The 25,121-nt window shown below is 38.9% G+C and overlaps 1 protein-coding gene across 2 annotated transcripts in view; it reads right to left on the reverse strand.

Moving 5' to 3' along the window:
* Nucleotides 1–24,279, reverse strand: part of LOC136436896 (cyclin-dependent kinase-like 5) — a 33,690-nt gene extending 9,411 nt beyond the window's left edge. The window contains exons 1-10 of one of the 2 annotated variants that reach the window (XM_066431285.1): nucleotides 23,784–24,279; nucleotides 22,918–22,952; nucleotides 18,791–18,836; nucleotides 5,974–6,110; nucleotides 5,194–5,314; nucleotides 4,509–4,568; nucleotides 3,373–3,463; nucleotides 2,436–2,625; nucleotides 1,226–1,306; nucleotides 626–783 (exon numbers count right to left, since the gene is read on the reverse strand). In XM_066431285.1, coding sequence (XP_066287382.1) covers nucleotides 626–783; nucleotides 1,226–1,306; nucleotides 2,436–2,625; nucleotides 3,373–3,463; nucleotides 4,509–4,568; nucleotides 5,194–5,314; nucleotides 5,974–6,110; nucleotides 18,791–18,836; nucleotides 22,918–22,952; nucleotides 23,784–23,820 — 956 coding nt within the window. In that variant the 5' untranslated portion in view covers nucleotides 23,821–24,279. The remainder of the gene's footprint in view (nucleotides 1–625; nucleotides 784–1,225; nucleotides 1,307–2,435; nucleotides 2,626–3,372; nucleotides 3,464–4,508; nucleotides 4,569–5,193; nucleotides 5,315–5,973; nucleotides 6,111–18,790; nucleotides 18,837–22,917; nucleotides 22,953–23,783) is intronic. The other variant, XM_066431284.1, reaches the window with a different exon arrangement.
* Between the last annotated feature and the right edge of the window lie 842 nt (nucleotides 24,280–25,121).

Genomic DNA, 25,121 nt, shown 5'->3' on the forward strand with positions numbered 1-25,121 from the left:
CGAAATACATTTTTTGGGTTACTTGCAAAATTGCAAGTTGGCAAAAATTTTACTTGCAATTTGAGAAATCAACTTGCAATATTATAGTCCGTATGTAACTGCTTCTGCTGTACATACATACTCAGCCTGACATAGTAACTTTTATAGCATTATTAGAAGACTAAACATCTAAATACAGATTTACTTTATTAGCCTTTACTGTTTAGTAGTTAGCACTTACAATTTTGAATGTCTATTTAGAGTTTAGTGGTGCAGTGAACTTTCACCCAAAGGGACGCGTTGGGCTGAAGTACCATGCATTTTTGTCTTTTCAACTTGATCATGTTCATTCATTAACATGATAATATCTAAGAGCTATGAAAATATACTAGGACCAAGGACTATATTAATGTCCTTGCTAGGACCAGACATTTTCGCCTGTCTTGCCGAATTTTGGAACCGTATCTTCCTTCGGCCTTACACGATCCACCAGTATTTTCAACTTGCAAAATTGTAAGTTCATATTTTCTTTACTTGCAAATTTTGACAATTGCTTGCAAATGGCAAGTTGCTTAATTGTATTTCGAATCCTGACCCAGTATTTACAGCCCTGAACCATGACCACCCCATCCACCTAGTCCCCTACCTTGTGCTGATGTGTTCCCTGTGTGCAGGTTTGCTGTGTGTGGAGTTGATTCTGTAAGGCCTCTTGTTCTGTCTCAGGATTCTCTCCGTCTCAAAGGCAGGGTGCTCCAGACACTGCTCTATAGACATCCTCTCCTTGGGATCAAGTCTCAACACTCCCTACAACAAGATTTTGCAGAAATTAATTTCAGATTCTATTTTTGCAAGAAGAATCTTTATCTATTTAGGGTACCCCTACTGTACTTTGTGGCAACGAGTTCCACTCTATAATTAGTTCTAGGAAAAACAACTCTCGTACTTGGAGGCAAGACTATCTATATATGTGTATAGCCGGCAAAACTGCTCTTAGCCTTCGCAGGCATGCAACAAAGCAGCAGCTGGTTATATTACATTGAACAGCCTGTAACACCTAAACTTTGCACAGTCAAGTTATTAATAAAAATCAAGCAGCACATAGACAAAATAGAGCCTTGAATAAAATGAAAACAAATGTTTAATACTGTGTGGGAAAAATTACTAGATCTTGCTGACTTTGTGTGACTTAGTATTGACGTATTGAAGTATTGATAAAGAGTTAAAAAAGGACTGAAGCTACACTCACCGCCATGAAGTCCAGTGTGACACTGTTGATAACGTTATGATATCTCCTCTCGAGGGTGATTGGTTCTGACACTGCTGGGAACTGGGAAACAGATAAACATCAACAACAGTTACCTTAGCTTAGTTGTGCCCTTTCATTAGACAAGAATGGTTGATCTACACAATGAGTGAAAGTAGCCTGCAGCCAAAGCAAGGAAATTTATTCCACAATGTCATTACATTAGCCTGAACTCAATCAAGCTCCTGTAACGGCTTGTCGCCCTGTAACTGCATCGCGGGGAAGGGACAGAAATCCCCGGACAGCTGGAGTTTGCGTTATACAGACTATCATTACATTATTCATTACATTATATATAATTGTAAAATGTATAAAAATTTAACTAGTTCAATGTCAGTTAGAAAAAGGTAATGATGAGGTGATGCATAATGCTTTTTTGATTGCCGATAGTGCAATGTAGCTTTATGGTGAAAAAAAAAAAGCTGAACCCAATTATGGGGGCACCCCCTAGTTTATTTTGGGTCTCAATTCGAGTTTGCACACCCCTAAGTCTAGCGACCGTCTCTTCCAGGAAATACTTCTGAGCCAAAACAACTGTGAATGGGAATGAAGGCTATCCCTCTAGCTACAAGAAAACCCGAGTTTCGGTTTCTTCAACCTTTGTAATGTTAGTAAATATAAGAGGGAAAAAGTATTTTTCCGTCAAAAATGAGGCGCAAAATTTGGCATTTTCCCGTGGAACTAAAAACATCACAAAATTTTTTGACACGAAAATGACTGTTAGTGTCAGAAAGAGAAAACTCCAAGGTATAATCAAGCCCATTATAAAGAAAATCCTACCACTGTGATTTTCACAATAACCCGACGCGCGAGGTAATGCAACACGGCCGAAAGAACGCAACAAAGGTCAATCGGGGTCGACTGGGCAGTTTACCTTCAACGCGTATGGATATCCGGAAGTAAGGCTCGGATCGAAACGCAATTTCCACCCAAAACACACCAATTCATACGCTTTTCGGCCATGTTAGTATCTAATGTCAGTTCGAAGCACATTTTGAGAAATGTGAACTCAAACCCAGACCCTCGAAACCCTTCCGTCCCTTTTTTGTCGCGGACTACCATGGACCACTGTCGCGGAAGAACTGGTGCGTGCACCGTTATAGTCTATCTTGTACCAAGTTTGGAGTTAGTTTCACTTCTACAGAAATCTCACCTTTAGCCCTGAGAACCTGGGGTTTGCATAGAAGAGGTCCATCTGATCGGGAGGTAGGATACCCAGCACTTTCTGTATCGTGTACAGCTGGTCAATCTCGCTCTCTCCGGGAAACAGCGGCTGTCCGTCCGACAGCTCGCCCAGGATACAGCCGATCGACCACAGGTCCACGGACTTACCGTAAGGTGCACTGAAATAGGTGGGAGAAACATTAAAGGCAACCAGAGCAATATTAGGGCCCAAAAAATGGAAACAAAAAAAATGCTGAAATCTTTATGGTAGTGACATTCACTAACACTGTTAAGCGCATTTGCGTAATAACTTCATACTTTGAGCATCTTAAAATCACGGGGAAACGTGCCGTGTGGTGATCCCATTAGTTTCGCGAGCCTACAAAAACCCCGGCGACGATTTTCAGTGAGTTCTCACATCACAACAACGTCGTATTTTGAATGATGGACGTCGCTATACATTGTGATAGTGTTGTTTGAACTAATCTTGTATAGTAATGACGAAATTAATTCACTTTCAAAATCCGATTTTCGGGCCCTAAAATCGCTTGGGTTTTCTTTAATGAACAAGAAATCGAAGATTGCATAGCTCAATGAAATATGTGGAGTTTTGTGTGTTTCTTGTTTCATTCAGTATCTGTCTATACATTTTACTTCCTTTCTTTGGGGACCTGGGCAAAGCTTGTGGCAACAACTTTGGACCCAATCCAGAGAGAATAAACTTGCACACATATCAAGACAAACAAAGCAAAAAAAACACCTCTATCTTCATGGAGGTAAAAAATGTCATTTTCCAAAGTACATATTTATATGATTTATACATTGTCTGACAACATTTCTCATGAATTCGAATAATATGTAACAAGTATCTGAAAAGATGTGTCCCCTAGAAGGCTTTTTCTATCAGCAAAAGATGACATCCTTACCCCAGCAGTAGTTCAGGAGACCTGTACCACCTGGTGGCCACATAGTCTGTGTAGGGAGCACTGCCACCACCCTGGAGGTTCCTCGCAAAGCCTGCAACAGATTGCAGTTCAGTATTTGGACACTAGAGGGCACTGCTGCTACATACATGTACAGTAGCTTGACATGTTTTTGTAAAACCAAGGAGGTTAAAAAAGAGTCTTTCTTTAACCTTCTTGGTAAAACCAAAGATGATATGCAATGCAGCCAGCTTGGTAGAGCCAGGAAAGACTTTCTACTCATAATTTACAAGCCAAAAGTAAAACATTTTGCTGCAAAAGGCTATGAGATATTCTGAGGAAAAGTACCCTTTGCTCCTATCCATTGCAATTATGTAGCAGTCAGACAGGTGGCGCTATTACAATGTATGGTACAATACATGACACATACTCCATCATTAACACAATCAACACCTCTAATTATGGTTTTACTGGTGGAAAATAAATGATAGTCTTTCTACAGTTCCCGCTAACCCATTCATGGACATCTCCTGAGCAACACCAAGCAGTCAAAAAGGGCATCTGGTAATTATAGTCATTTATCTCATTTTGAGATAACAGTATCATTAAGGCATTAACCTATGAAAAGCTAACAGCAAAGACCATGATTATGATAAGGGTTATCTAAGGAGAGTTACATTCCTTGGGAGTAAAAAAGTGATCCCACTGCAAACTAGTCTTTGATTTCTTTTTTCTTCAAGTTACCTATCTGTGATCTTTAATTCTAAACTACCAAAAACAGTCTCAACATATCATCATATGTGTGCTTTAGAGTTTCAGCAAAATTCTTTTTTTTTCTTCTTCTTTGTTGATCTTTCTGGTATCGTTCAAAAGAGCATAAGGCCACACCAATTTAATTTCTTGGTTAACAGATTTTTTTTTAATTTCAGCAACAACAAAAAATCACGAAAACAGAAGGCTGGGGTGAAAACTTGCACCTGACCCTGTTCACTCCCTGAAACTGTGTGCACCAAAGTACAAACTTTCCTCTGAGATTCTGTTTTCCTGTTGATTTTCCAATCTAGCATTTTTTTTAAAAATTCCGTTAACCAAGGAATTAAAATGGTTTGGCCTTAGAAGTAATACAATTCCAAACTCACCGAAATCACAGAGCTTCAGGAGTCCCTCCTTGCTGATGAGTAGATTCTCGGGTTTGATGTCTAGACAAAAAGATTAAGTAACTCATTAGAGACAAAGGAATGAACACACAAGCCTTCATCTCACTAGATCCCCAGGTAAACAGGACAGTAGGTGCCACATTATAAACTGATACACAGCTTATCATGCATCCATAGAATGTGACTACAGAGCATACACATACATGTATAAGACAATCAACGATGAACACTTCTATCTTTAAACTGCAATATCCAACACGATAAAGTACATGTAGGCTTGCCCAAATTTTCGACTGTATCAAGTGTATGTAACCTTTCTGTGTCTTTGTGTTGGAAATGGCAGTTTAAAGACCCTGCAATAATGAATTCTACCAACACAAAACACTGTGTGTAGGCAGGTCTTAGATCGCAAGAAAACTTGGAAGCTCTGAACCACTGATTTGTCACATAACTATACTATATTGGGCTTTTAGCCTGTAGCCTATTTCATCAAATGCGTCTATGGCTATTGTTTCAACTCAGCATGTTATAAAAAAAAGACACAGAAGACGACGAGCAGATAATGTTGTTTTACTGATTATGAACGTCTTTTCAGGCATTGATGTGAAAAATGTTCACTACCCTTACATCTTTACAGTTTGGTAGTTAACATCGTTATTATCCTGACCTCTGTGGATGATGTCGTTCTTGTGACACCAGTGGATAGCCAGGATGAGCTGGTAGATGTAGCTGCGCGTCTGCTCGTACGGAACACCGTTCGGCATCGCCTCGAGAATCTCCAACATGTTCTGTGTGGAGAGAGACACGCATCTTGTTATTGGTTCATCTGTTATTATTGCGACTAATTTTCAGCTTATCCACCAATCAGCATCGACCTTTCAGATGCACCGTCCATGGGGAATATGAACTTGTGTGAACTACATGTAAGCAACCCGTCTTTGTCACGTCTCTCCATTTTGCACAACCATAGCATGAAATGTTGAGTTCTTCTGTACTGTACAAGGAATGTTTGGCATATTTGTCCACAGAAACTGAAAAATGCAGCTATATGGCCATTAATCGGGGTGTCCCTGTGGTGTAGTGGTCTGCACTTCTGTTACTAGCCACATCTGGTTCAAATTACTTGGACCAGAAGGCCCGGGTTCAAGCCCCGGATAGGACACCTCTGGACAAAAGGCGCATTGAGTCATACCAAAGACTTTACAAAAATGGTACATACTTCTGAAACAGGAAGTTAAACACACTCCACTGCCAGTGGACTAGCCCCCTGCTGCAGTGATTGCACCACAGTGTGGCCCCAGGGCTATGAAACGGAGATGGGCACCGCCCTATTCACCTTATGGTGTGGGAGGATTTTAACTAATTCTTAAATGGCCATTCATCAATACTGCAAAAGCTTCACAACTGACAATATAATACTTAAACCACCAGTAAAAAGATCACCTACCTTCTCCACATACTCGAACACCAGGTACAGCTTGCCTCTACGCTTGAAGGCTTCCTTCAACTCCACGATGTTCTCATTCTTCAGCATCCGCAGTACCTTCAGCTCCCGCAAGGTGGTGCGCTTCACATCTTCATTGTCTGAAAATAGGGTGAGACATTCAGAATTTTGGTATAAAATCTGTTTTTCTAGTCCTATCGTTCGTCACTGACAAAATACAGCGGATGCTGTCTGAAATGTCTGACTGTTTCAAAATTTTATCCAGTTGCTTGAGTAACTACTTTTGGCGTATCTTACCACCTGGATGTCTAACCTTCATCAACGTACCTGGGTAAGACGTTATTGTTTAGATTTTAAAAACAAGGAAGGATGGATGAACGTGCTAGGCACTTCATGAATAATCATCATCCTAATTTGCTATTACAAGTTTTTGTGTTTTGTCTTCCTGCTTTCTATTCTATTCAGATAGAGATATTTGGAACTACATACATATTTTCCCGTGAGGTCTTTATTTATAATCATTTCTAAATATCGTGAATAGCTTTAGAAATGTTTCGAATGTTTTTGGATTGAGGAGAATTATTTACAAAGTTAAAACCAAGTTCGAAATGTTTACAAAGTATAAACTATGTATTAGAAATACTTGCAAACCGTTCAAATTAATTCTGAACAATGGAAAAAAACACCCGTGCGGTGACTTGGAATGGACTCTAGTACATGTACGTCATGTATTACTAATATGTACTGTGGTACATATCACTGTAGAATATCTAGATAACCAAGTTCAATGTGACATATTTATAACAGAATGATGTACAGTTACTGAATAAAATTGACTTCTTTTTTGAAAGTGTGTAAAGAAGATGATACATATACAACTTTGCAAAACAGATGAAATCCAGTTGTTTCATTTTTCTCACGGGATTCTCAGTCAATTCACATGTGAAACTAAATGCAGTCTTTATACAATGCTACATGTGATATAAATTTCAATCATATACAGTCTCGGGCATCACATCACAAAAGAAATTAGTAATCCCTTGTATTTAGAGACACGCTATAAAAATAATTCTTCAACAATACTTTTCTAAATTTAATTACAAACATTTCCTCCCTACATTCTACAGGGATGTGATTATCCATTGCCGGGATGTCAGAACGCTTTATGTAGCGGAAGTTCTGTTGAATTATTAATCTGTTGGAACATTGGAGGCAACAAGACCCCAGACCACAACACAGAACACACCCTAGTAACTTGACAAGCCATCACATCCAGTCTTATTCACTCTCCTGATGGATTATTCAAACCTATGCTGAAGGCAGTTTATCAATTATTCAATAGGAACAGATGAGGAGATATGATATCATTGAGGAAGATCTACTGTATAAACACTTAGGGCTGTCAGCGATGACATTCAAAACAAAGGTTCATGTTAGCTTTGTATTTTGCACTTTCTTTTCTTTTTAAAGTCTCTACACATCCATCAATACCGTTTTTCAGTCCTTAGTGTTCAAATTTGGATAACGACCAATTGTACCGTTGTGTGTTTTTTGTGCCAGGGAAATGTTTGTACATGTATTTGTGACAATGTTATGTCTGTTCATTTTGGTTCAACAGTGTTAACCTGATCTGTTAGGACAATACTCCTCGGCAAAAGGTTAACCAGAAGTAATCATGAAATATTCACAAATGACAAACATAATTCTGTTTGGAAGCCTTTTCTAAAGCGTAAACTAATCTTGTTTGTTTAGTAATAAGTGTCATGTTTGTAGGTTTGTTGTTGACTAGATCGGGTTGCCTTTACTTGGGACGATTCCACTATATTTGGGCGTAGATCATACAGAATAGGATAGAAAGATAACAAAACAGGACTACAGGTATGTTTCTAGAATTCATACACAAAAATAATAAAAAACGCATGTCCTTTCATTATAAGACACATGTGTATGTATGGAAAATGTCATCAAAATAACTACTAGTAAGAAAGGGGGCAGCCCAAAATTCATTTTCCTTCCTAAAGCTTCCCATTACAATTTGTCATTCCCCTCTCAAGTAAGATATGTTTAACTTCGAATCTTCTACGCAAAAATTCAAAGCATGTTACCAGCCTTTCCCTTTCTTTTGGAGGCCAAACTTTTCTTTTTCAAAATATTTCCAAACCCTCCACCTAAACTTTTGAGTTGGTATGACCCTGGGGTGATTGCTAACCCTTCTCCTACACGAACTCGACACCTTGCGGCACTGTTGCTCTACCCCCCACTGATGTAGGCAAACACACACGACACAAAAACAAGAACGCGCCCGTGTCAAAGGTCCCCGGTAATTTACGCAAGCATTCAGGGCAAGATATCGGTAACAGGGACTTTCAGACAGGTGTTACAAGGTGTGACTTACTTGGTTATGACATAGTGTTGACTAAATAATCTAAAAATTCTGAAGTAGTATTGTTTTTCTTTTGGCTTAGTGCATACATGAAACTGTGTTGACTTGTATATCATATTTCAGTACAAAACAAGTAGACAGTAAACACAAATTATAGCAACCACCAACAATAGCTGGGTCAAGGTGGAATGGCAATTTACGGACTCCAGTCGAATTTGGTCTGTTTCCGGTCTTAAATCTAACCCAAGAACTAAACAATTATCCATGCAACTGTTTCAGGAATGTCAAGTACTTATTGTGACCAGTTCAATATTTTACAGGCAATCTGAATTCAATTTCTTGGTTCTCAGTAATTCTTTTTTCTTTCACTGTAACTTTATGTTCACTGTTTTCACAGTCACCTCTGTACATTTATACCGTGAACTTATCATCACTGTGAAAAACCTGTTGTAATTATATTACATGATTCCTTCACACATCGGTTCTGTTAACGCCACCGTGTAGTTAAAGTTCAGTGAAAATGTCTATTTTCCTTACACTATGGAATATTGCTACCGTGAAGATAAAGTGAATTACAGTATATCTTTTGCACTATAGGCAATCTAGCATTATTTTATTATTTTGTTTTATTCCATTAACCAAGAAAATAAATTGATGTGGCCTAAGCACTACATGTAGAATAAGGTATTTAAATGAATGAACTGAACTTAACACACATTTTTCGTGTTAACACCAATTATTCAAATGATGCTAGCCACAAGTTGTAATAACTGATCGTAAATATAATACAAAAAATTCTAAAAATTTATGAATATTGTCTAACGAAAAACATGTATTATGTTGGCCTTGTTGCAGATTCTTCCATCCGAGGAAACAAATTGGTCAAATTTTTCACAATACACCAATTCAAACTCAGCGACCTGTGACTTTTCCATCTATTCTTCAGATGAAGCCTATCGGATTGATTACTGCCAGGCTTTGTGATTTAGGTTCACAACAAATCGCTGGACATACCTGAATCTAGGTTACCACTTGTACTGGTATAGCAGACTAGTGATACAATGATCAGATGTCCAAAGAGTATACCTAATTTTTGAAGGACACGATGTACAATCTGTTACAATATCCTGACAGGTAATGTTATACAGATAAACCAAAAAATAGATTCTTAAATCCCTGCAAATAGCCTCTTATATAAAATAATATCAATAATCTGGGAGAACATAACTGTCTAAAAATAAAGTGAAGCCAATTTGATCACCTTTATAAATCATATCACTAAAATCGTACTGGAAAAACTTCATTGAGTGTACCTCACCAAAGTAAATCCGGACGAAAGATGATCAAAATACACGGAAGTCTTGCAAAACCAAATCATTTTTAAAAATTCAAAAATTTCAACAGCAAACGAAAAGATATCACAAAAACATTTTTCTGTAAAGACCATGGCCAGTTTCCTTAATTTTCAATTAAATAACATACAAAACTAGAGTTCCTCGAACACATTATCTTCGCCAAACAATCAAGGCTTATTATGGATAGTAATTCTTATTTACATGCTTTGATATCACTCCCTGAAAATTTGATCATACACCATGTGCTGTTTGTAAGTTTTGAGGGGGGGGGGGAGATAGGGTTAAGAATCATTTGCTGGTACAGGACTAGTGTACAATGTAAGTGTCTTGTCTGCTGATATATGTTAAAACTGGTGATGAAAAAAAAATTAGTACAGTATGTTGAAATTATGGGCCTTCAAAGGTTTGAAATTGTACTGTCGTAAGTTGAATGTGACGATGAAATGGTGCAGTCAATATATATGAATAAGAATAGAATAAATCTTTATTCCATGTCATACACATTTTGAAAGACATAGTAAATGTGACTTTACCGTACCTAGCAGTGGTGCAGTTTTGGAGCAATGTACTTTCCAAGCAGAGCCGTGTTTTTGACGTGTTTTTAGGTGTTTTGTCGGGCTTTCTATTTCGTCCCTTTTTCGTTATGTCGCCAACGTGCTTTGGACAAACATGCCTAAACTAAACATGTGAAAAAACAGCCGGACCCACACCTCTGCTTGGAGAGCAGTGCTGTGCTCTATTTGTTTATTTGACCTACTTTCCCAGGCCATCTGTTTGTAAGACCTGTTTTCGGGGAAACCGTCACATGTTTAAGAGTCCCAATATGAAGTGCATCAAACTTTCCTTACTAATTATGCCAATTATATCCTGATTCGCATAATTAGTCGTTTATTATGTAAAGCACCATCTGAGCTATCTGAATGCCAAACGTTACGACGATCTGTCGACCCCTTCTCAAGTTATTCCTGTCCGAAGGTCAAAACAAAAACACCCACTGCAGTTCCAAACAAGACGCTAGGGGGCCCAAACTTTTACAACTTACTTCTTATAACATGAACTATCTACCACACAAAAATCATGACCATAGCACTTGTAGAAAACATGCCCTCAAATTTTGAAGCTCAGCTGCAGTACCTTAGGTACCCGCTAGAATGCCCATTATCGAACTTGACCTTCCTTTTTGTAAACCCTACCCATCCACTAAATATCATGCAGAACCATCGACAGCTTTTCGAGTTATCTTGTCCACAAGAAATACACATCGAAAACAAAGCCCGCTGCAGTACCGACGGAAAATGCCAGGAGGACCATTTTTGAACTTGACCTCCGTTTTTACAACATCTACACACCTGCAAAAAATCATGAAGATCCATCAACGTTCCCGTCACTTTTTTTGCCTACATACAAACACACAAAAATTCAAAGTCCGCTGCAGTACTGTTGAAAACGCAAGGTAAACCATTTTCGAACTTGACCTTCCTTTGCACAACCACTACACACCTACCAAAAATCATAAAGATTCATCGAAGCTTTCTTGAGTTATGCGCCTGACATACATACAGACCCACCTAACAGATTTTTCAACCGAAAACATAATCTTCCCGAGTACAAGTACTCGGCGAAGATAATTAACCTCTCCTCAACCATACAGTCATAGGTTATTTGTATTTCCTTTTAGTAATTACACATTTTACACATTTTTTGTTTCATCAATCTTTTTCCATTATAGTTAGATTTGGATAGGTTGTATTGAAACCCTTGGTACACTACTCTTATTGGTAAGTATTTGACCACACAAGTATCCTAACCACCTGGGTCCACATGATTTATGACCAATTCATTATCCACGACACATCAACTATTATAAAACACCTAGCAACAGCCATCCTCTTATGGTATAAACCTAATACTTCCTCATAAAAGGGTGTGACTTATTGAAAAATCTGGAATAAGTTGACACAGTAAATGACTTCTCGACTCATCTTGTCTCTTGTAAAAGTACATGACGATTGGACAATAAAACTTTTAAAAGTCCTAAATCTATGCGGCAATATTGCTCCCTTTTGTTATTGGCAACATACCACATAGTCCTTGACACAGACATACAAACACACGCTGAGGTCTTATTGACAGAGTAAGATATCTGCGCTTGTGACATCGCCAAACAAACAGCCACCCTAGCCAGGAATGGGTAAATAGGTACTAAATTCTAGGGCACGAGCCTTTTGTTCTTAAACATAGCAAAACGTTGGTGCATTTTCACCTCATACAATGCACTGAAAAGGCAGGTATGGCTTTACAACAAATACGGCCTTCTTTACAACCCATTGGCCTTGACAGATGGTGTTAGGAACTCACTAATATTTTTGCTGTAGATTATAATATAAGATTTTGAGTGAACTTCTTTGCAAAGCCTCCTTTCTTCAAAAGATTCAAACCTTAGAAAATCCCAACAAAAAGCTACATATTTTGTGCCATGTGAACTCTAGAACAAGGTTACAATTGGCAAAACTGAAGGATGTCTGCATCTGAAACTCGCCATTCCATTCTACGGACACCACTAGTAGTAATACTCCTGCAATGAGCTTCACTATGGTGATGTAAAAGAATGCAGGCACCCTCCCACAGCCAATGACTGTATACCTTTCCAAAATCCTTCTTGTAGAACTCTACGCTATCTCTGTGCTATGTACCTATGGTGATCCACAAGAATGTAGTTCATACAACCCTGCGCTGCCTTTGTGTAACTATGCCAGAGGGCCAAAACAGGACTGCGATCACCCTGGCACAACGCCATTCATACTGTTTGTTTGTTAGCTTTTGTCTTTACTTTTGTGGACCTCTCGCTGTGGACAATGACGAAATGTGACCTAGGATGGACAGCAATGATTTACAGTGTTGTTGGGTCCTAGTTCTTACAATTTGTACAAGGTGAAGGTACCGTAGTACGGAAGTAAGGAACAGCAACTGACCACTGATGATTGCACATGTTAACTTTAAGGAAGTCTGAGGCTGAATGAGTGAATGACATATAATTCATGTAGAAAGATATACATTAAAAGTTTGCAAGTACCATACTACCAACTAGTAGTAGTAATATCCAGTGTTTTGATTATACTGCTGCCGGGGTCCCTGACACTGGTTAGCAGCAGTCGGCAAGTCTCAACTAACAATTATTTAAAATTTCCATAACCCTGAAATAACAACAACCAAGGACATTATATAAGTTGTAGTTGTGTACGCTCTACCAGTCTTTTATTTCTAAGGATGCAAATTCAACTTTGGCAAGATCTTATACTGTAAAATTTTTTATGCAGAAATTTTCGCAGAGGATTTATGTTCGCGGTTTTCACGGCAACCGTTTCACCGCAAACTTAAAACCACCGCAAACATTTTTGTCCAATACTGTAGCAGCATTTGACAATAGCGCTGCCGCAAACTTAAAACCACTGCGTACACCCCATTTTCGCCTTAGCGCGAAATAAAAACCACACAATCTTAAATGCATTTACACAGTATCTTGTATCTAGCCTGATTAAATCACGCTTGTATCCTCCTTTGCTGGCGTGAATTGAAGAAATCATGACAAAAAAATTGATACATATTGTACTGTATTTCATAAATGACTATTATTAAAAAGTCACTATCCACTGCATATCAGTACCATAATTACCTACAAACTACAACAGCCATATTTCAAATCTCTACAACAATAAAAGCAGAAGATCCATATCCCTATGAATGATTCCCTATGGCTAGTAATAATGAGCTCCCTGGAGATATTTCGATGAGCCGTGGCCTCACAATCAGGTGATAACGGGATTGTGTGGGGAGTTGATTGGATTATGGAGTCTGCAGAGGTTTATTATATGAAGTAAGTGAATTATGGAGGGTGGGCAGCACAGTGCCAGGATTCATAATACAATATTGTCCCGAAAGGTAGCAGACTATCACAAAATATCAAGACCATAGACATACGAAGAAAACTATATTGTGCCAATGAAAATTACTTAGTTATTACTATAAGAAGTTCCGAATTATTATACTGTAGTTCCTAAGATGCAACACAAAATGAGTTACACACAGCTCCAGAAAATAGCAACAAAAAAATTCTGTTTCTAAAATTTTCCTTGAAATTTAACAAACCCATGATCCTTGGGATTTACATGTATATTGTATATAAGTTTTTTTATGGAAGTACAAACAAAAGAAACCATTTATGAATATGAAGAGTCTGAAGGTCCAAATCTTGGCAACACACAGTATTTGTCTGATAAAACTGGGCAAAACTTCAGATACGGCAGGGTACTCAGTTTTATAAACTGTTAACTGTCCACAGCACCTTACAACCCAACAGTAAACAGACCATGCCTGGGGATAACGTTACCTCATCAACACGTCAGGTACGGCTCTACGTGCTTTCCGGGTAACGCCACAGAACAAAGCAAGCCACACGCGACAAATCGACCAAAACCCGGCCAGAACACACAGAACGTGAGGCCAACAATCCAAACGCACCATAAACCCAGACGCATTTTTTTCTCCTGTCCAAATAACGCTACTGCCTCCTGCGGAGATGCCCTCGCAACGTTTATCGGGCAGTACGGGTCGATAGCGACAAATATTTGCCATGTTGTCTCATCATATCAGGCTGACTTTTGTGTGGGATAAACAAATACAACTGCTAGCAACATGTCCTGTTTACATAACATGGACGCTTCGGTTTTGGGCCAATGGCACTCTCTCTCTCGTTTTTTTCCGAGGTATGTTTACATTTTTGCAAGGACAGGTGGACAACATGAGAGTAAAAGTTGCTGCTTTTCAGCATTAGAATCTAGACCTCCACTCCCTCCACTTAGTCTAATGGTAAGTCCCTGATAAGTGAAACTACAAGTATCTTCCCTCCCTGTGATTACTGGACGGCCCCAGATAAGCTAAGCCAAGCATAGCCTCCAAATTTGACCATTACCATTGAGACTTTCCAGCTGTGAAAAGGATTACTGACACTTCCAAGCAGATCAACCTGGATTTCTGCTCATTCAGACATTGATTTTTCACAGCTAGTTCTACTCAATAGGGATTCTACAACAAAACATTACAAGGGGAGAGCTCTACATGTAACAAAAAATCAAGACCATAGCACATCCAGGTCAAGAGATACAAAAACGGAATTTTTGCTGCAGTACCAAGGTCACATACCAAGGGGCCCAAAATCGACCTTGAATTTCAGCTTCACAACATCCGCCCACATACCAAATATCATCGTAATCCATCAAGAGGTTCTTGAGTTATGCTGACTACAGGAGTCCGGAAATACAAACAGACAGACAAACAGACAGACACACCCAAAACTATATCTCCATTTTTCATGAAGATAACAACGCATCAAACCTATTGGTTACATTGGTTTCCAATACATATCTATAAATCAAGGGCAAGCTCTAAATGATTCAAGATACTCTGTAATCTGCTGATAGTCAAACCTGGACTAGGCACCACCTTTGCATAAAAACCACATGGACATTGTGGCCAATTCTTTTCCCTATTGACCCAATCCAGTCTGAAATGGTCACCTGTCAACTGTGACCTTTTTCGATAAGTGGTCTTTATAGACAGGTCTGACTGTACCGCCAACTCTTCCCATTCAGTCAAAACTCCCCAAGAAGTCTGCTTGGGAGAGTGATAAAATCTGGTCCACATGTATGTGGACAGGTGGTCACTATAGACAGGATTGCTTGTGTCAATGTGAAAAATAGTTATTATCTACTGTATTAAAGCCAGCGTCACAATTCATGCGAGCGTTGGCCGACTTTGTAGATCGCCTGAAAGCTCGCCGAATTTCAAAATCGCCCCAGCGTCGACCCTATTTCCAATGAAAATCTCAGGCGACGTCCGTCGAACACTAAAACTAAAAATCCCCCATGAAATGGTGCCATCTCTTGGGCAAGGACGAAGTCAGTATCAACTAACCTGGTAAAAGGCCAATATTTGGATCAACTTTGATTTCTAAAAATGGCCCGAAGCCCGCGTAATCGACAGGACGTTGGCCGTACTTTGGTCGAAAATGCACATTTGAAGCTCGCCAACATGTCGGCCGAGCTGAATTTCTTATTTGTGACGGGGGCTTAAGGGATAACCAAAAAGTGGTCACATTGGCCAGGTGGTCCTTATGTAGAGGTGGTCACTTGGACAGGTTTGACTGTGCCTAGAACAAATCCTACTTCTGAGAAGTAGTGTGAATACCGGACTACAAGTAAAATGTGGAACCTTCTTGCCTTAGTTTAGATAAGTTCATACACAATTTACAATGCCTTATCTCACATGTAGGCGACTGGTAAACAGTAAGAGGCAAACATGTCAACTGTTTCTGTTAAAATCTCTGTTGACTGACTTCTTAAGAACCCAAACCTCTGCATACAAACCCTCAGCAACTTAGTTATGATAGACATGTAAGTAGAGTACATGCCTAATGTATATACGTCATCCAATTCCGATCAATCAATAGATTGTTACACTTCTCTCATTGCACAAGACTGTGTAGACATAGTTTGTACATGATACTTTTCTACCCATTCAAATTCATTCAAACAGTCTTACTGTTCATTTTGCCAATCTATGAATACATTGTACCTTTAACAAGGTATGTATGCCAGTGCTAAACAGGTGTTTCTACTAAATACAAAACTGGTTGACTTTCACAGTCTTCCCAAGACATCATGCATGGCATCCTTAAACTTCTCCCCAATTCCTCCCAACAAAGGGGCTGATACCACGCAGTCTAAAAACAGCTGTCCGCTACATAAAGGAGGGTAAGGTGAGAGTGCCGGCATTGTGTCCCCGCTATCGTTCACTTAGGCTGCACAAACGCAGAAAAAACCCACAGTATTCAATGGAGTATTTAGGGTGGAACCAGGCAAGCTGGTTAAGAGAAGGCTTCTAGAATTCTACGGACTCTTGTTTCTCGATAAAAGTCAAGTATTGATACAGAATCAGTGGTAAAAACTGACGTTAGAAGTATGGAAAAACATTTTCTATGGTCTTCAAAAGGACTAAATTTCCCAGACACTTCCATTTCGGAGTATTTTCCATGTGAAAAGGACCAGTTTTCCCCGTGGAGTTTCAGAAGCAGGTGGCTTTACTCCTAAGGAATCATCCATATCAAGGTTGACTGCACAACCTCATTATTAAACAAGCTGGTGCAAAGTAATAAAATTCTTATATACCATTTCTCAAAGAATGCATAACTGTACTGTACATATACAAATTGTTTACGATGCACATAACAGTAACTAAAAGCATTCAATACAAAAATCTATCTTAATATCTCAAAATAAAAACAAATCAATCTGGAATTGATATTCATGCAAGTCACAGTAGAGGGATTTTCTATTAATAAAATCATGTCCAACCGAACTAGTTCTATGACGCAATAGTATTCATTGCTTCCCTTTTCCATTGACCTGATAACTCCCTGTATGTCCTCTTCACTGGGTCATACCAATGTGCTCCACAATTTTTGTAACTTTTAGACTTAAAAATTATCAACTGGCTCATTGCATGGTTTCTATTTATAGTTCCTACAGTCACAAAACTGAGAGGTACATATGCCAGATGTAGCCACATTTCTTTTCACAAAAAACTGTGGTATAACTAGTATAAGCTAAAAGTTGAGGAGTGGCCATTCTACAAAATATATTCTTTTTTAATTTTACCATAACAAATTTCTTGTGGGCTGTAATGTTTATTTTTTAGCATAAATTCCATCTTATATAACAAAAAAATTCATTAACATGATCTATTTTAGTAAAAAAAATGGGCAGATGCAAAATCCTAATTTCTTACAAATGTTGGCCTCCTAGTTATAGTAGTCTATATGTCTTTGGTCTAAATTGGTTGCACTATTTGTTTTCATGTATTTGGTGTAAATGGTTTTACACTGCAATTCTGTAGCCACAAAAACATCATATATCCCAGTTTTCAAACCTTAAAAAAGGCTGCCACTAGAACCCAGACTGTTGACAAAGCAGGGATGGATGTTTACAGAGTTTTGGGATCTGTTTTGGGAGGAGGCTTCTTTAGGAGAAGTCGAGCATGACACTGAAGATCTACAGGTATAAAAACAGGTGTCTTTAGCTAAAGCCTGCATATTGTGGTACAGATTAAAGATGTTTTCAGTGCGGGGAGGTCTATACATCCCTGTGGTAGGCAAGTAAACAGTCTTGGGTGGTGTCCAGGCTAGAGTTAATGATGCGAAACTATTCATATATACAATTAAGGAAGAAAGCAAAAGTAACTTAGCCATTAAGCATATACAAGGAATTCGGAATACTTTTTATTGAAACCTGGCTAAGCCTGAAAAGAAAAACTTGAAAGTTGAAACATCTAAGAGATGGCATCATCCAATGTCGTAGAAGTCATAGCTGGACAATTTTAAGTCGTTGATCAACTAGAACATACATTTTATGTTTATTTATCTATTTATCGGTTTGGCTGGAATACGCCCAAGAAGGGGGTAGCTCGTATCAAGGGCTAACTTTTCATATTGCAGATACGAAACCCAACAAAGGGAAAGTTATAATGCTCAAAGGCTAGTAGACCCTATTTACATATGTACAACTGTTAATTAAGTCTCATCTGATCATCATAATGACTTGCCATTCCTGATTTTAAGAGAGTCTTGAATACAGCATGGACATTTGTATAAATATATATATATATTGGTACATATAGGTCGGGGGGGTGTCCCTGTGGTGCAGTGGTCTGCGCTTCTGTTACTTGGAACCAGAAGGCCCGAGTTCAACTCCTGGGTAGGACACCTCTGGACAAGAGGCGCATTGAGTCATACCAAAGACTTTATAAAAATGGTACATACTTCTGAAACAGTATGAAAGTTAAACACACTCCACTGCCAGTGGACTAGCCCCCTGCTGCAGTGATTGCACCACAGTGTGGCCCAGGGCTATGAAACGGAGATGGGCACCACCCTATAATACACCTTATGGTGTGGGAGGATTTTAAAACTTCTAACTAACATATAGGTCGAGAATGCATGAGTACTAGGTTAAAATATCACACTTCTTACCTTCTCCATCCTTGAACTTCTTGATGGCCACCATTTCCTTGGTCTCCTACAAAAAAAAAAGAAGATAAAAGTCTGTTAATGTTTAAAATCAAAGCATTTAAAGTACATGTGTAATATATCACTGGTAAAACTAGTGCAAAATGTTACACATTCAAAATCTTTCAACTGCCATCCCATCTATACAATTTCTATCAGGACCAATCATATTTCAGACACCTAAAGCTATTAAAATGACAATACAGTCATTAGTAATTGCAAGGAAAAGTTAACATTTATTCATAGTATGACACCCAATACAAGTAGCTATAAAACCATATTCTTTAATCTTTCTTTAAAATGTCAACAAGACAATACACAGTGGAACGCCAGGCAGACAAGCTGATGTTGCGGACCACTCGACATTACAATTACACTGAATACATGGCATTTACAAAAGAAGGAAATGTTTTTTTCCCTAAATGTTCCTTATACAATACGGCATTTGTTGTAAGTGTAATTGTATGAATCCGGTAGTACTTGAATTCTTGTGAAAGAAGAAAAACGTCAAAGGCAATAAAACGAGTTACAGCTACAACCACCAGGTGTTTTCACAGAGCCACATTTACGACTATTTTCCCACAATCTCCAATTCCCTACTTCATCTTAATCAAACCTTCGAGTTCTTGAAAGTTGCCCGACGCTCGCACAAATATTTACACATACAAAATTGGTACAAAACTCGTTCTATTGAGAACGCTGTGTTGCATATACAGCGTATGAGTGTGTGTTAAAGTTTACGAGCGGCGAGGCACAAAGTTTAAGTTACCAGTAGTCCGATTGTTTGTTTTGCTTTCCAAAATGCCAAGATGGTCACGTACAGTGGGGTAACCATGCCGATAGGGGGCTGGTTGCGTATTTGCGGATATCCTCGAGCAGGTACAAAGGTATTAAACAGGTGGCCCGGGTCAGATGTTTGACCAAAGTTTGCGCATATTTGATTGTACACAGGAAAATTTTTCAGTAGTTAGATATCATACAGTATGCACATGTATGTACTTTGACTTAAGTGCGGGCTGCTTAGCGAACTAGATTTAACGAGAAAGGGTATAAAATGTACGCAAATGTCAATAGATTTGTGTCTGATATAGATTAATTCATGTACCTCTATGAAATATCTTTAAATTTATTAGCTTTCTTGTAGTCCTGTTCAAAGCATCCTTTGTTGTAACTTCTAATCATATGATGACATAACTTGATATTTCACCATGATGAAATAACTATATGTTTCACCCAAACTGACTTTAGTGTTACAGCTAGCATATCTGGTACTGCAAGCTCAGTTAGCTCCATGTGAAAATTCATCCAACCATTCATAATTCAACTTCAACATTTGTAAATGACTACCATTGTGCTTTGAGCCATAGGCATTTCTTTGTCCCAAAACTTGGCTTTGAAGAATATCGTTATCAGTAAATGCTCAGAGCTATATATTTCACTCCTAACATATGACATAGCGAATCTATTTTTCCCAGATTAGATACACCCAAGGCACAGTTGTGTCTGCTATGAACTGATAAACTCAAAACGGGATAAGCGTTAGCACAACTGCTGTCCTTCAGGGCCTTTTCATTAATATCATAGGGTGGGTCAGGGATGGTAATCTTCAAAACAAATGGGGGTTCTATGGGAGTACTGTAAATCACTTTAATATAGCGGCAGGAAAATATAGAGGTTTGGGGAAAATGGAGTAGGTCACGGCACTTAATTCTAATGGTGGGAACAAACATTACTGTCTCAAATATTAGTGATCAAATATTTGCGATGATGAAATTTTAGCAGTTGACTAGTGACCGTTAAATCAGCTAAAATAAGTTACAGTTAACAAATCAAGAATTACAGTATTACAAGTACAAGAGTAGTTGGATGAAATGAAAATCAAAGATACATGTGTAACGCATCTTACAACATTGTCTCATCTTATACATGTCTGGCAAAAGTCCCCTTAACAATATTGATAAATTTCCCTCACACATTTTGACTATCACACCAACCATAAGCCACTGTCTGCCATCTCAGACAAACACTGAAAATTTCAAAGAGATTGTATTTCATCTGAGAAGCTGCTATTTTAATCAAAAAGCTTTTCTGTTTTCCTAAACAACAAAGGAGGTCCAGAAATGTGTTCTTTGTAAAGTAAAGCTAAGCTGTCATCTGAAATTGAATATCATCATATCTACTTACCCAGTATTTTTAATGGTGCCATATGGTCTTTGCTATGGGTATTATGTAGATTATGTGTGACAGTCATAAAAGAAGGTGTTGTATCATTTTTATACAATTCTTAAAATTCCATGATAGTCTATATGACGATGGTTTATGCCTAGTATACATGTACTAGTGCAATGGCCTAGTGGGTAGAGTGTTCGCCTTGCATACGGTAGATCGTGAGTTTGAACCCCGGCCGTGTCATACTCTAAAAAATGGTACAGGTACATACTGCTTTCTCTGCTTAGCACTCAGCATTTGGGAAAGAGTATGGCAGTTAAACACACACCACTACCAGTGTACTAGCCCCCTGCTGTAGTGACTTGCACAAAGTTGTGTGGCCCAAGGGCTGCCGAAACAGAGATGGCCGCCACCTTATGCACCTCAGCGGTGCGGGGAGGACTTTAACTTTTTAACTTTAATACATGTAGTAACTGATGGCCAGACCTGTGACCTACCTAACCTACAGTAGGTCAGGATCTGGTACTAGCAGACAAACATGCTGACCCCTTGGCCATCAACCCCAGAGAGTTCTTTGAACTTTCCAGCAGCCTACACCCCCTCACCCTGTGATACAGATCTGAATGCCTTTGAGCTCAGGGGAAATTATAAAGGAAGTAACAGTCATATGCATAGCTTCCTTCTGTTTGGACAAGGAACTGCCTGGCACAAAATGGTTCATCCACCCTTTTCTGGTTTTAGTAACTTTTACAACGTTAGGACAAAATGTGTTTTTTTTCGCAGTTGCAAGAGAGATACCAGTTTTAGTGCCAGCTACATATACTAGTAACTAGTTGAAGGCCGACGATTCCATATGCTAGCCAGATGTCTGACTTCTTTCCCGTAAAAATTCTGGACCAGATAAGGGGCAGGGCCAATAAAATAGCAGAAAGGATTCGTCAACTACTGTTTTAAGTTACAGGTGCTACATGTATTTTCTTGGGGTTCAAAATGTCTTTGGGTTTATAACTTCTGGAAAACTCTAATATTGTGGTGTCTGTGTGATGGAAGAATGATTTTTCAAGATCATTTTTTGACCTATATTTCTTGTGATTTCGGGGGATGAAATTAAAGGGAATCTTTTATTTCTTGTAGCTTAAAAACAAGCAAGAAAAAAATCCACAGAGCTTTTCTTTACATGCATGATAAGGTAGTCATCTTTATATACAGTAGTAATTTGAAAGTAAAAGATCCTTCTTTCCTAGGTTGTGGTGTGTCAAATTGACTGGCACAACCACAAGTTAAATGTAGCTATCAGTTCTGTTAAGTATGGAGTATCCAGAACACTCTTTAAAGGACATATAATTATATGTACAACTGCTGGCCAGAGGCAAAACAATACCCCTTCAAACAGACATCTTGTTTTGGCTTGTTCTTTACCTCTTTTTTTCTGGTTTGATATCTTTGAGGGGCAAAGTTTCATCACTAGATGTCTGGTTAATAATGGTGAGGTATCTAGTGAAACTTTCCTTGTTGATTCATGAAGCTACCAGAAAGATGAGGGCCTGCATGCCCCTTTTACGTAGAGCCTAATCGGCCGTTTTAATTTTACGTAGAGCATTGCCGACCACTCCATAATTTAGCGTAGAGCGTAGGGGGAGCTTTCTGAATTTAGCGTAGAGCGTAGGGAGGCTTTCTGAATTTAGCGTATTACATAGCCGGCTGACTAAGCTATGGGAGAGAGTGAGTGAATGAGTAGCCGGCCCTCCGAATTTAGCGTAGAGCGTTGTCAGGACTAGCACAGTAGTATCTCGTGAAGAAGCGCGTACTCACCTTGAGTGCATGGCACTATCGTGATTGATTGCCTAATGACCGTAATAACACTATTGTGTATTGTTGCTAGGTCATAAAAATATGCTTTGTTGTTTCCCTAACATGCTTACCTTATGTCTGGCTTTGAGGACGACTCCATAGGCACCTGGTGGGGACAAGATAGGAAGAATGTTGGGAAAAATATGATTCTATCTGATAGTATCATCTATGTCAAATTTTAAGATATGCTCAGCCAAGGCTAGGGCAACATTATGATTATTGTGATGCAAACAAAAACTGGCACACATTTCATTTCAGCTCCACGGCAAATAATATTTTCAAACCAGAAATAAAGCAATGTATCTATTAATCCCGTAATAAAATCCTGTGTTTTGTTCAAAATCATGAGAATTACGAACATACTAGTAGGCAAACGTATGTATGTTGAAAATAACAATAAAAACACACCATCCTTTAACAACACAATTTTCTTTTATTATCACTGTAATATTCTGTGTAATGTCCTTATAACCCAGATATTCTTTTTCTAATCAATTTTGAAGTTGAAAAAATCCATCTTGATATGAAATGTTATGATATTAACCAGCAAATCATGATGAAGACCACAATTTTTCTCGAAATCTTTAACAAATTTTCAAAATCTACCAGTGGTTTTATATCAGATAGCTACAGTAACTACAACGATGTGTGCATTATTAAAAAAGACACAAGATATTTTCCTAGTTTCTCAGCATTTTGTCACGATTTTCCCAGCCCAAGAAAATTAATAACATCAGTTTGAAGTGTTCAGCTTGTTGGGCCAAAACCTTTGGTCGATCAATAAACAAATAATATTACTTCAGTTCAAGTTTAGAAATATAAATCAGTTATGACAGCCTCGCTAAAACTGCAGCACTGTGCTTGAGCTGCTGTTACCTTTTCTCAGATATTCCAGACTTTGTGGAATATAATTTTGAGAGAAGAAAAGTTTTCCTACCTTCGCCCACGACTCCAAGGACTTCGTACTTGTTCATCACATTTCAAGACGTCCACACCCCCGAAATATCGTCTTGTCCGCGACTTTCACGCTCCGATAACTCCTGTGGAAACCACTGCTGAATGTTTAAACAGTCCCCACATCTTCATTAAAACAAGGAAGTTGTATTCCTTTAAGAAAACGCGTACGTGACTGATGTTGGTCCTACATCAGGAATGTCCCACGAAATCCTCCAGTTTCAGTGAAGTAAGGAAAAAATTTGTAGAACTCCGTAATTCAGCGCGACACCGGAAAACTTCGGCGGTTCAATGCCGTTAACGTCCTTTGCTGAGAAGTCCCGTTTGCTGGATCATAGCTTCACAGTTGTAGAAAGCAGTTCACCCTTGATTTAGTCCGAAAACGTGCCCACTCGTGGTTAAACTTACTAAGAAACCGCCGCACAAACTATTTCACAACTGGCTTCGGCCGCCATTGATGGACTCCTTATCAACACCCAGAATGCAGCGCGCCAAACATTCGGACTCCAGTCACGTGACGAGAAGGCCGGGGTTCCATCTGGTGTTGCAGTACTGGTAACAACCGCTAGGGGGCGTAAGTGTACTGTACATGTACCTGGCCTTGGCAGTGCATGACTATCCACTCTCTTCTTCAAGTAGACGTAACGTTATATTGTACTTCGCTTCGAAATCCCCAAGCAGATAAACCAGTGGTATGACAGTAGGGCAAAAAAAGGCCCTACTGTGACGCCACCGGTAAATCTGCTTGGAGATTATTCGCTTCGTACGCTTTTTCGCTCGTATTGAGTGAGTTATTTGCAAGTTCTATCCCGAGGGTTACTTGCAACACGAAACGGTAATATAGAAAGGTTAACAGACAGTGCAAGATAACAATGGTGACAAGTGGAACATTCGACTATTCTAATAAGAACTGCTACGGAATATAGTCTAAGCTTTTGAGGTTTGAGTCATCGTTTGGAAGCAGTGGAAGGCGAAGTGGCCCACTTTTTCTGTAGTGAGTGGGGTTTGTGGCTTTAGATGTGGTGCTGCAGTACTGATAATAACCGCTAGATGCCGTAAGTGTACTGTACATGACCTGGCCTTGGTAGTGCATGACCTTCCACTCTCTTCTTCAAGCAAACGTACAGTGTGCTTCGCTTCGTAGTCTCCAAGCAGCTGCAGATTTCCCGGTGGCATGACAGTATAGGGTTATGCCATGGGTAAATCGGCTTTGAGATTATTCTCTTCGAACGCCTTTTCGCTCGTATTGAGTGAGTTATTTGCAAGTTCTAGCCCGATGGCTAATTGCAACACGAAACAGTACTGTAGAAAAGTGCAAGAT

The sequence above is a fragment of the Branchiostoma lanceolatum genome, chromosome 6 (genome assembly GCF_035083965.1).
Source record: "Branchiostoma lanceolatum isolate klBraLanc5 chromosome 6, klBraLanc5.hap2, whole genome shotgun sequence".
In the NCBI taxonomy this organism is placed as follows: domain Eukaryota; kingdom Metazoa; phylum Chordata; class Leptocardii; order Amphioxiformes; family Branchiostomatidae; genus Branchiostoma; species Branchiostoma lanceolatum.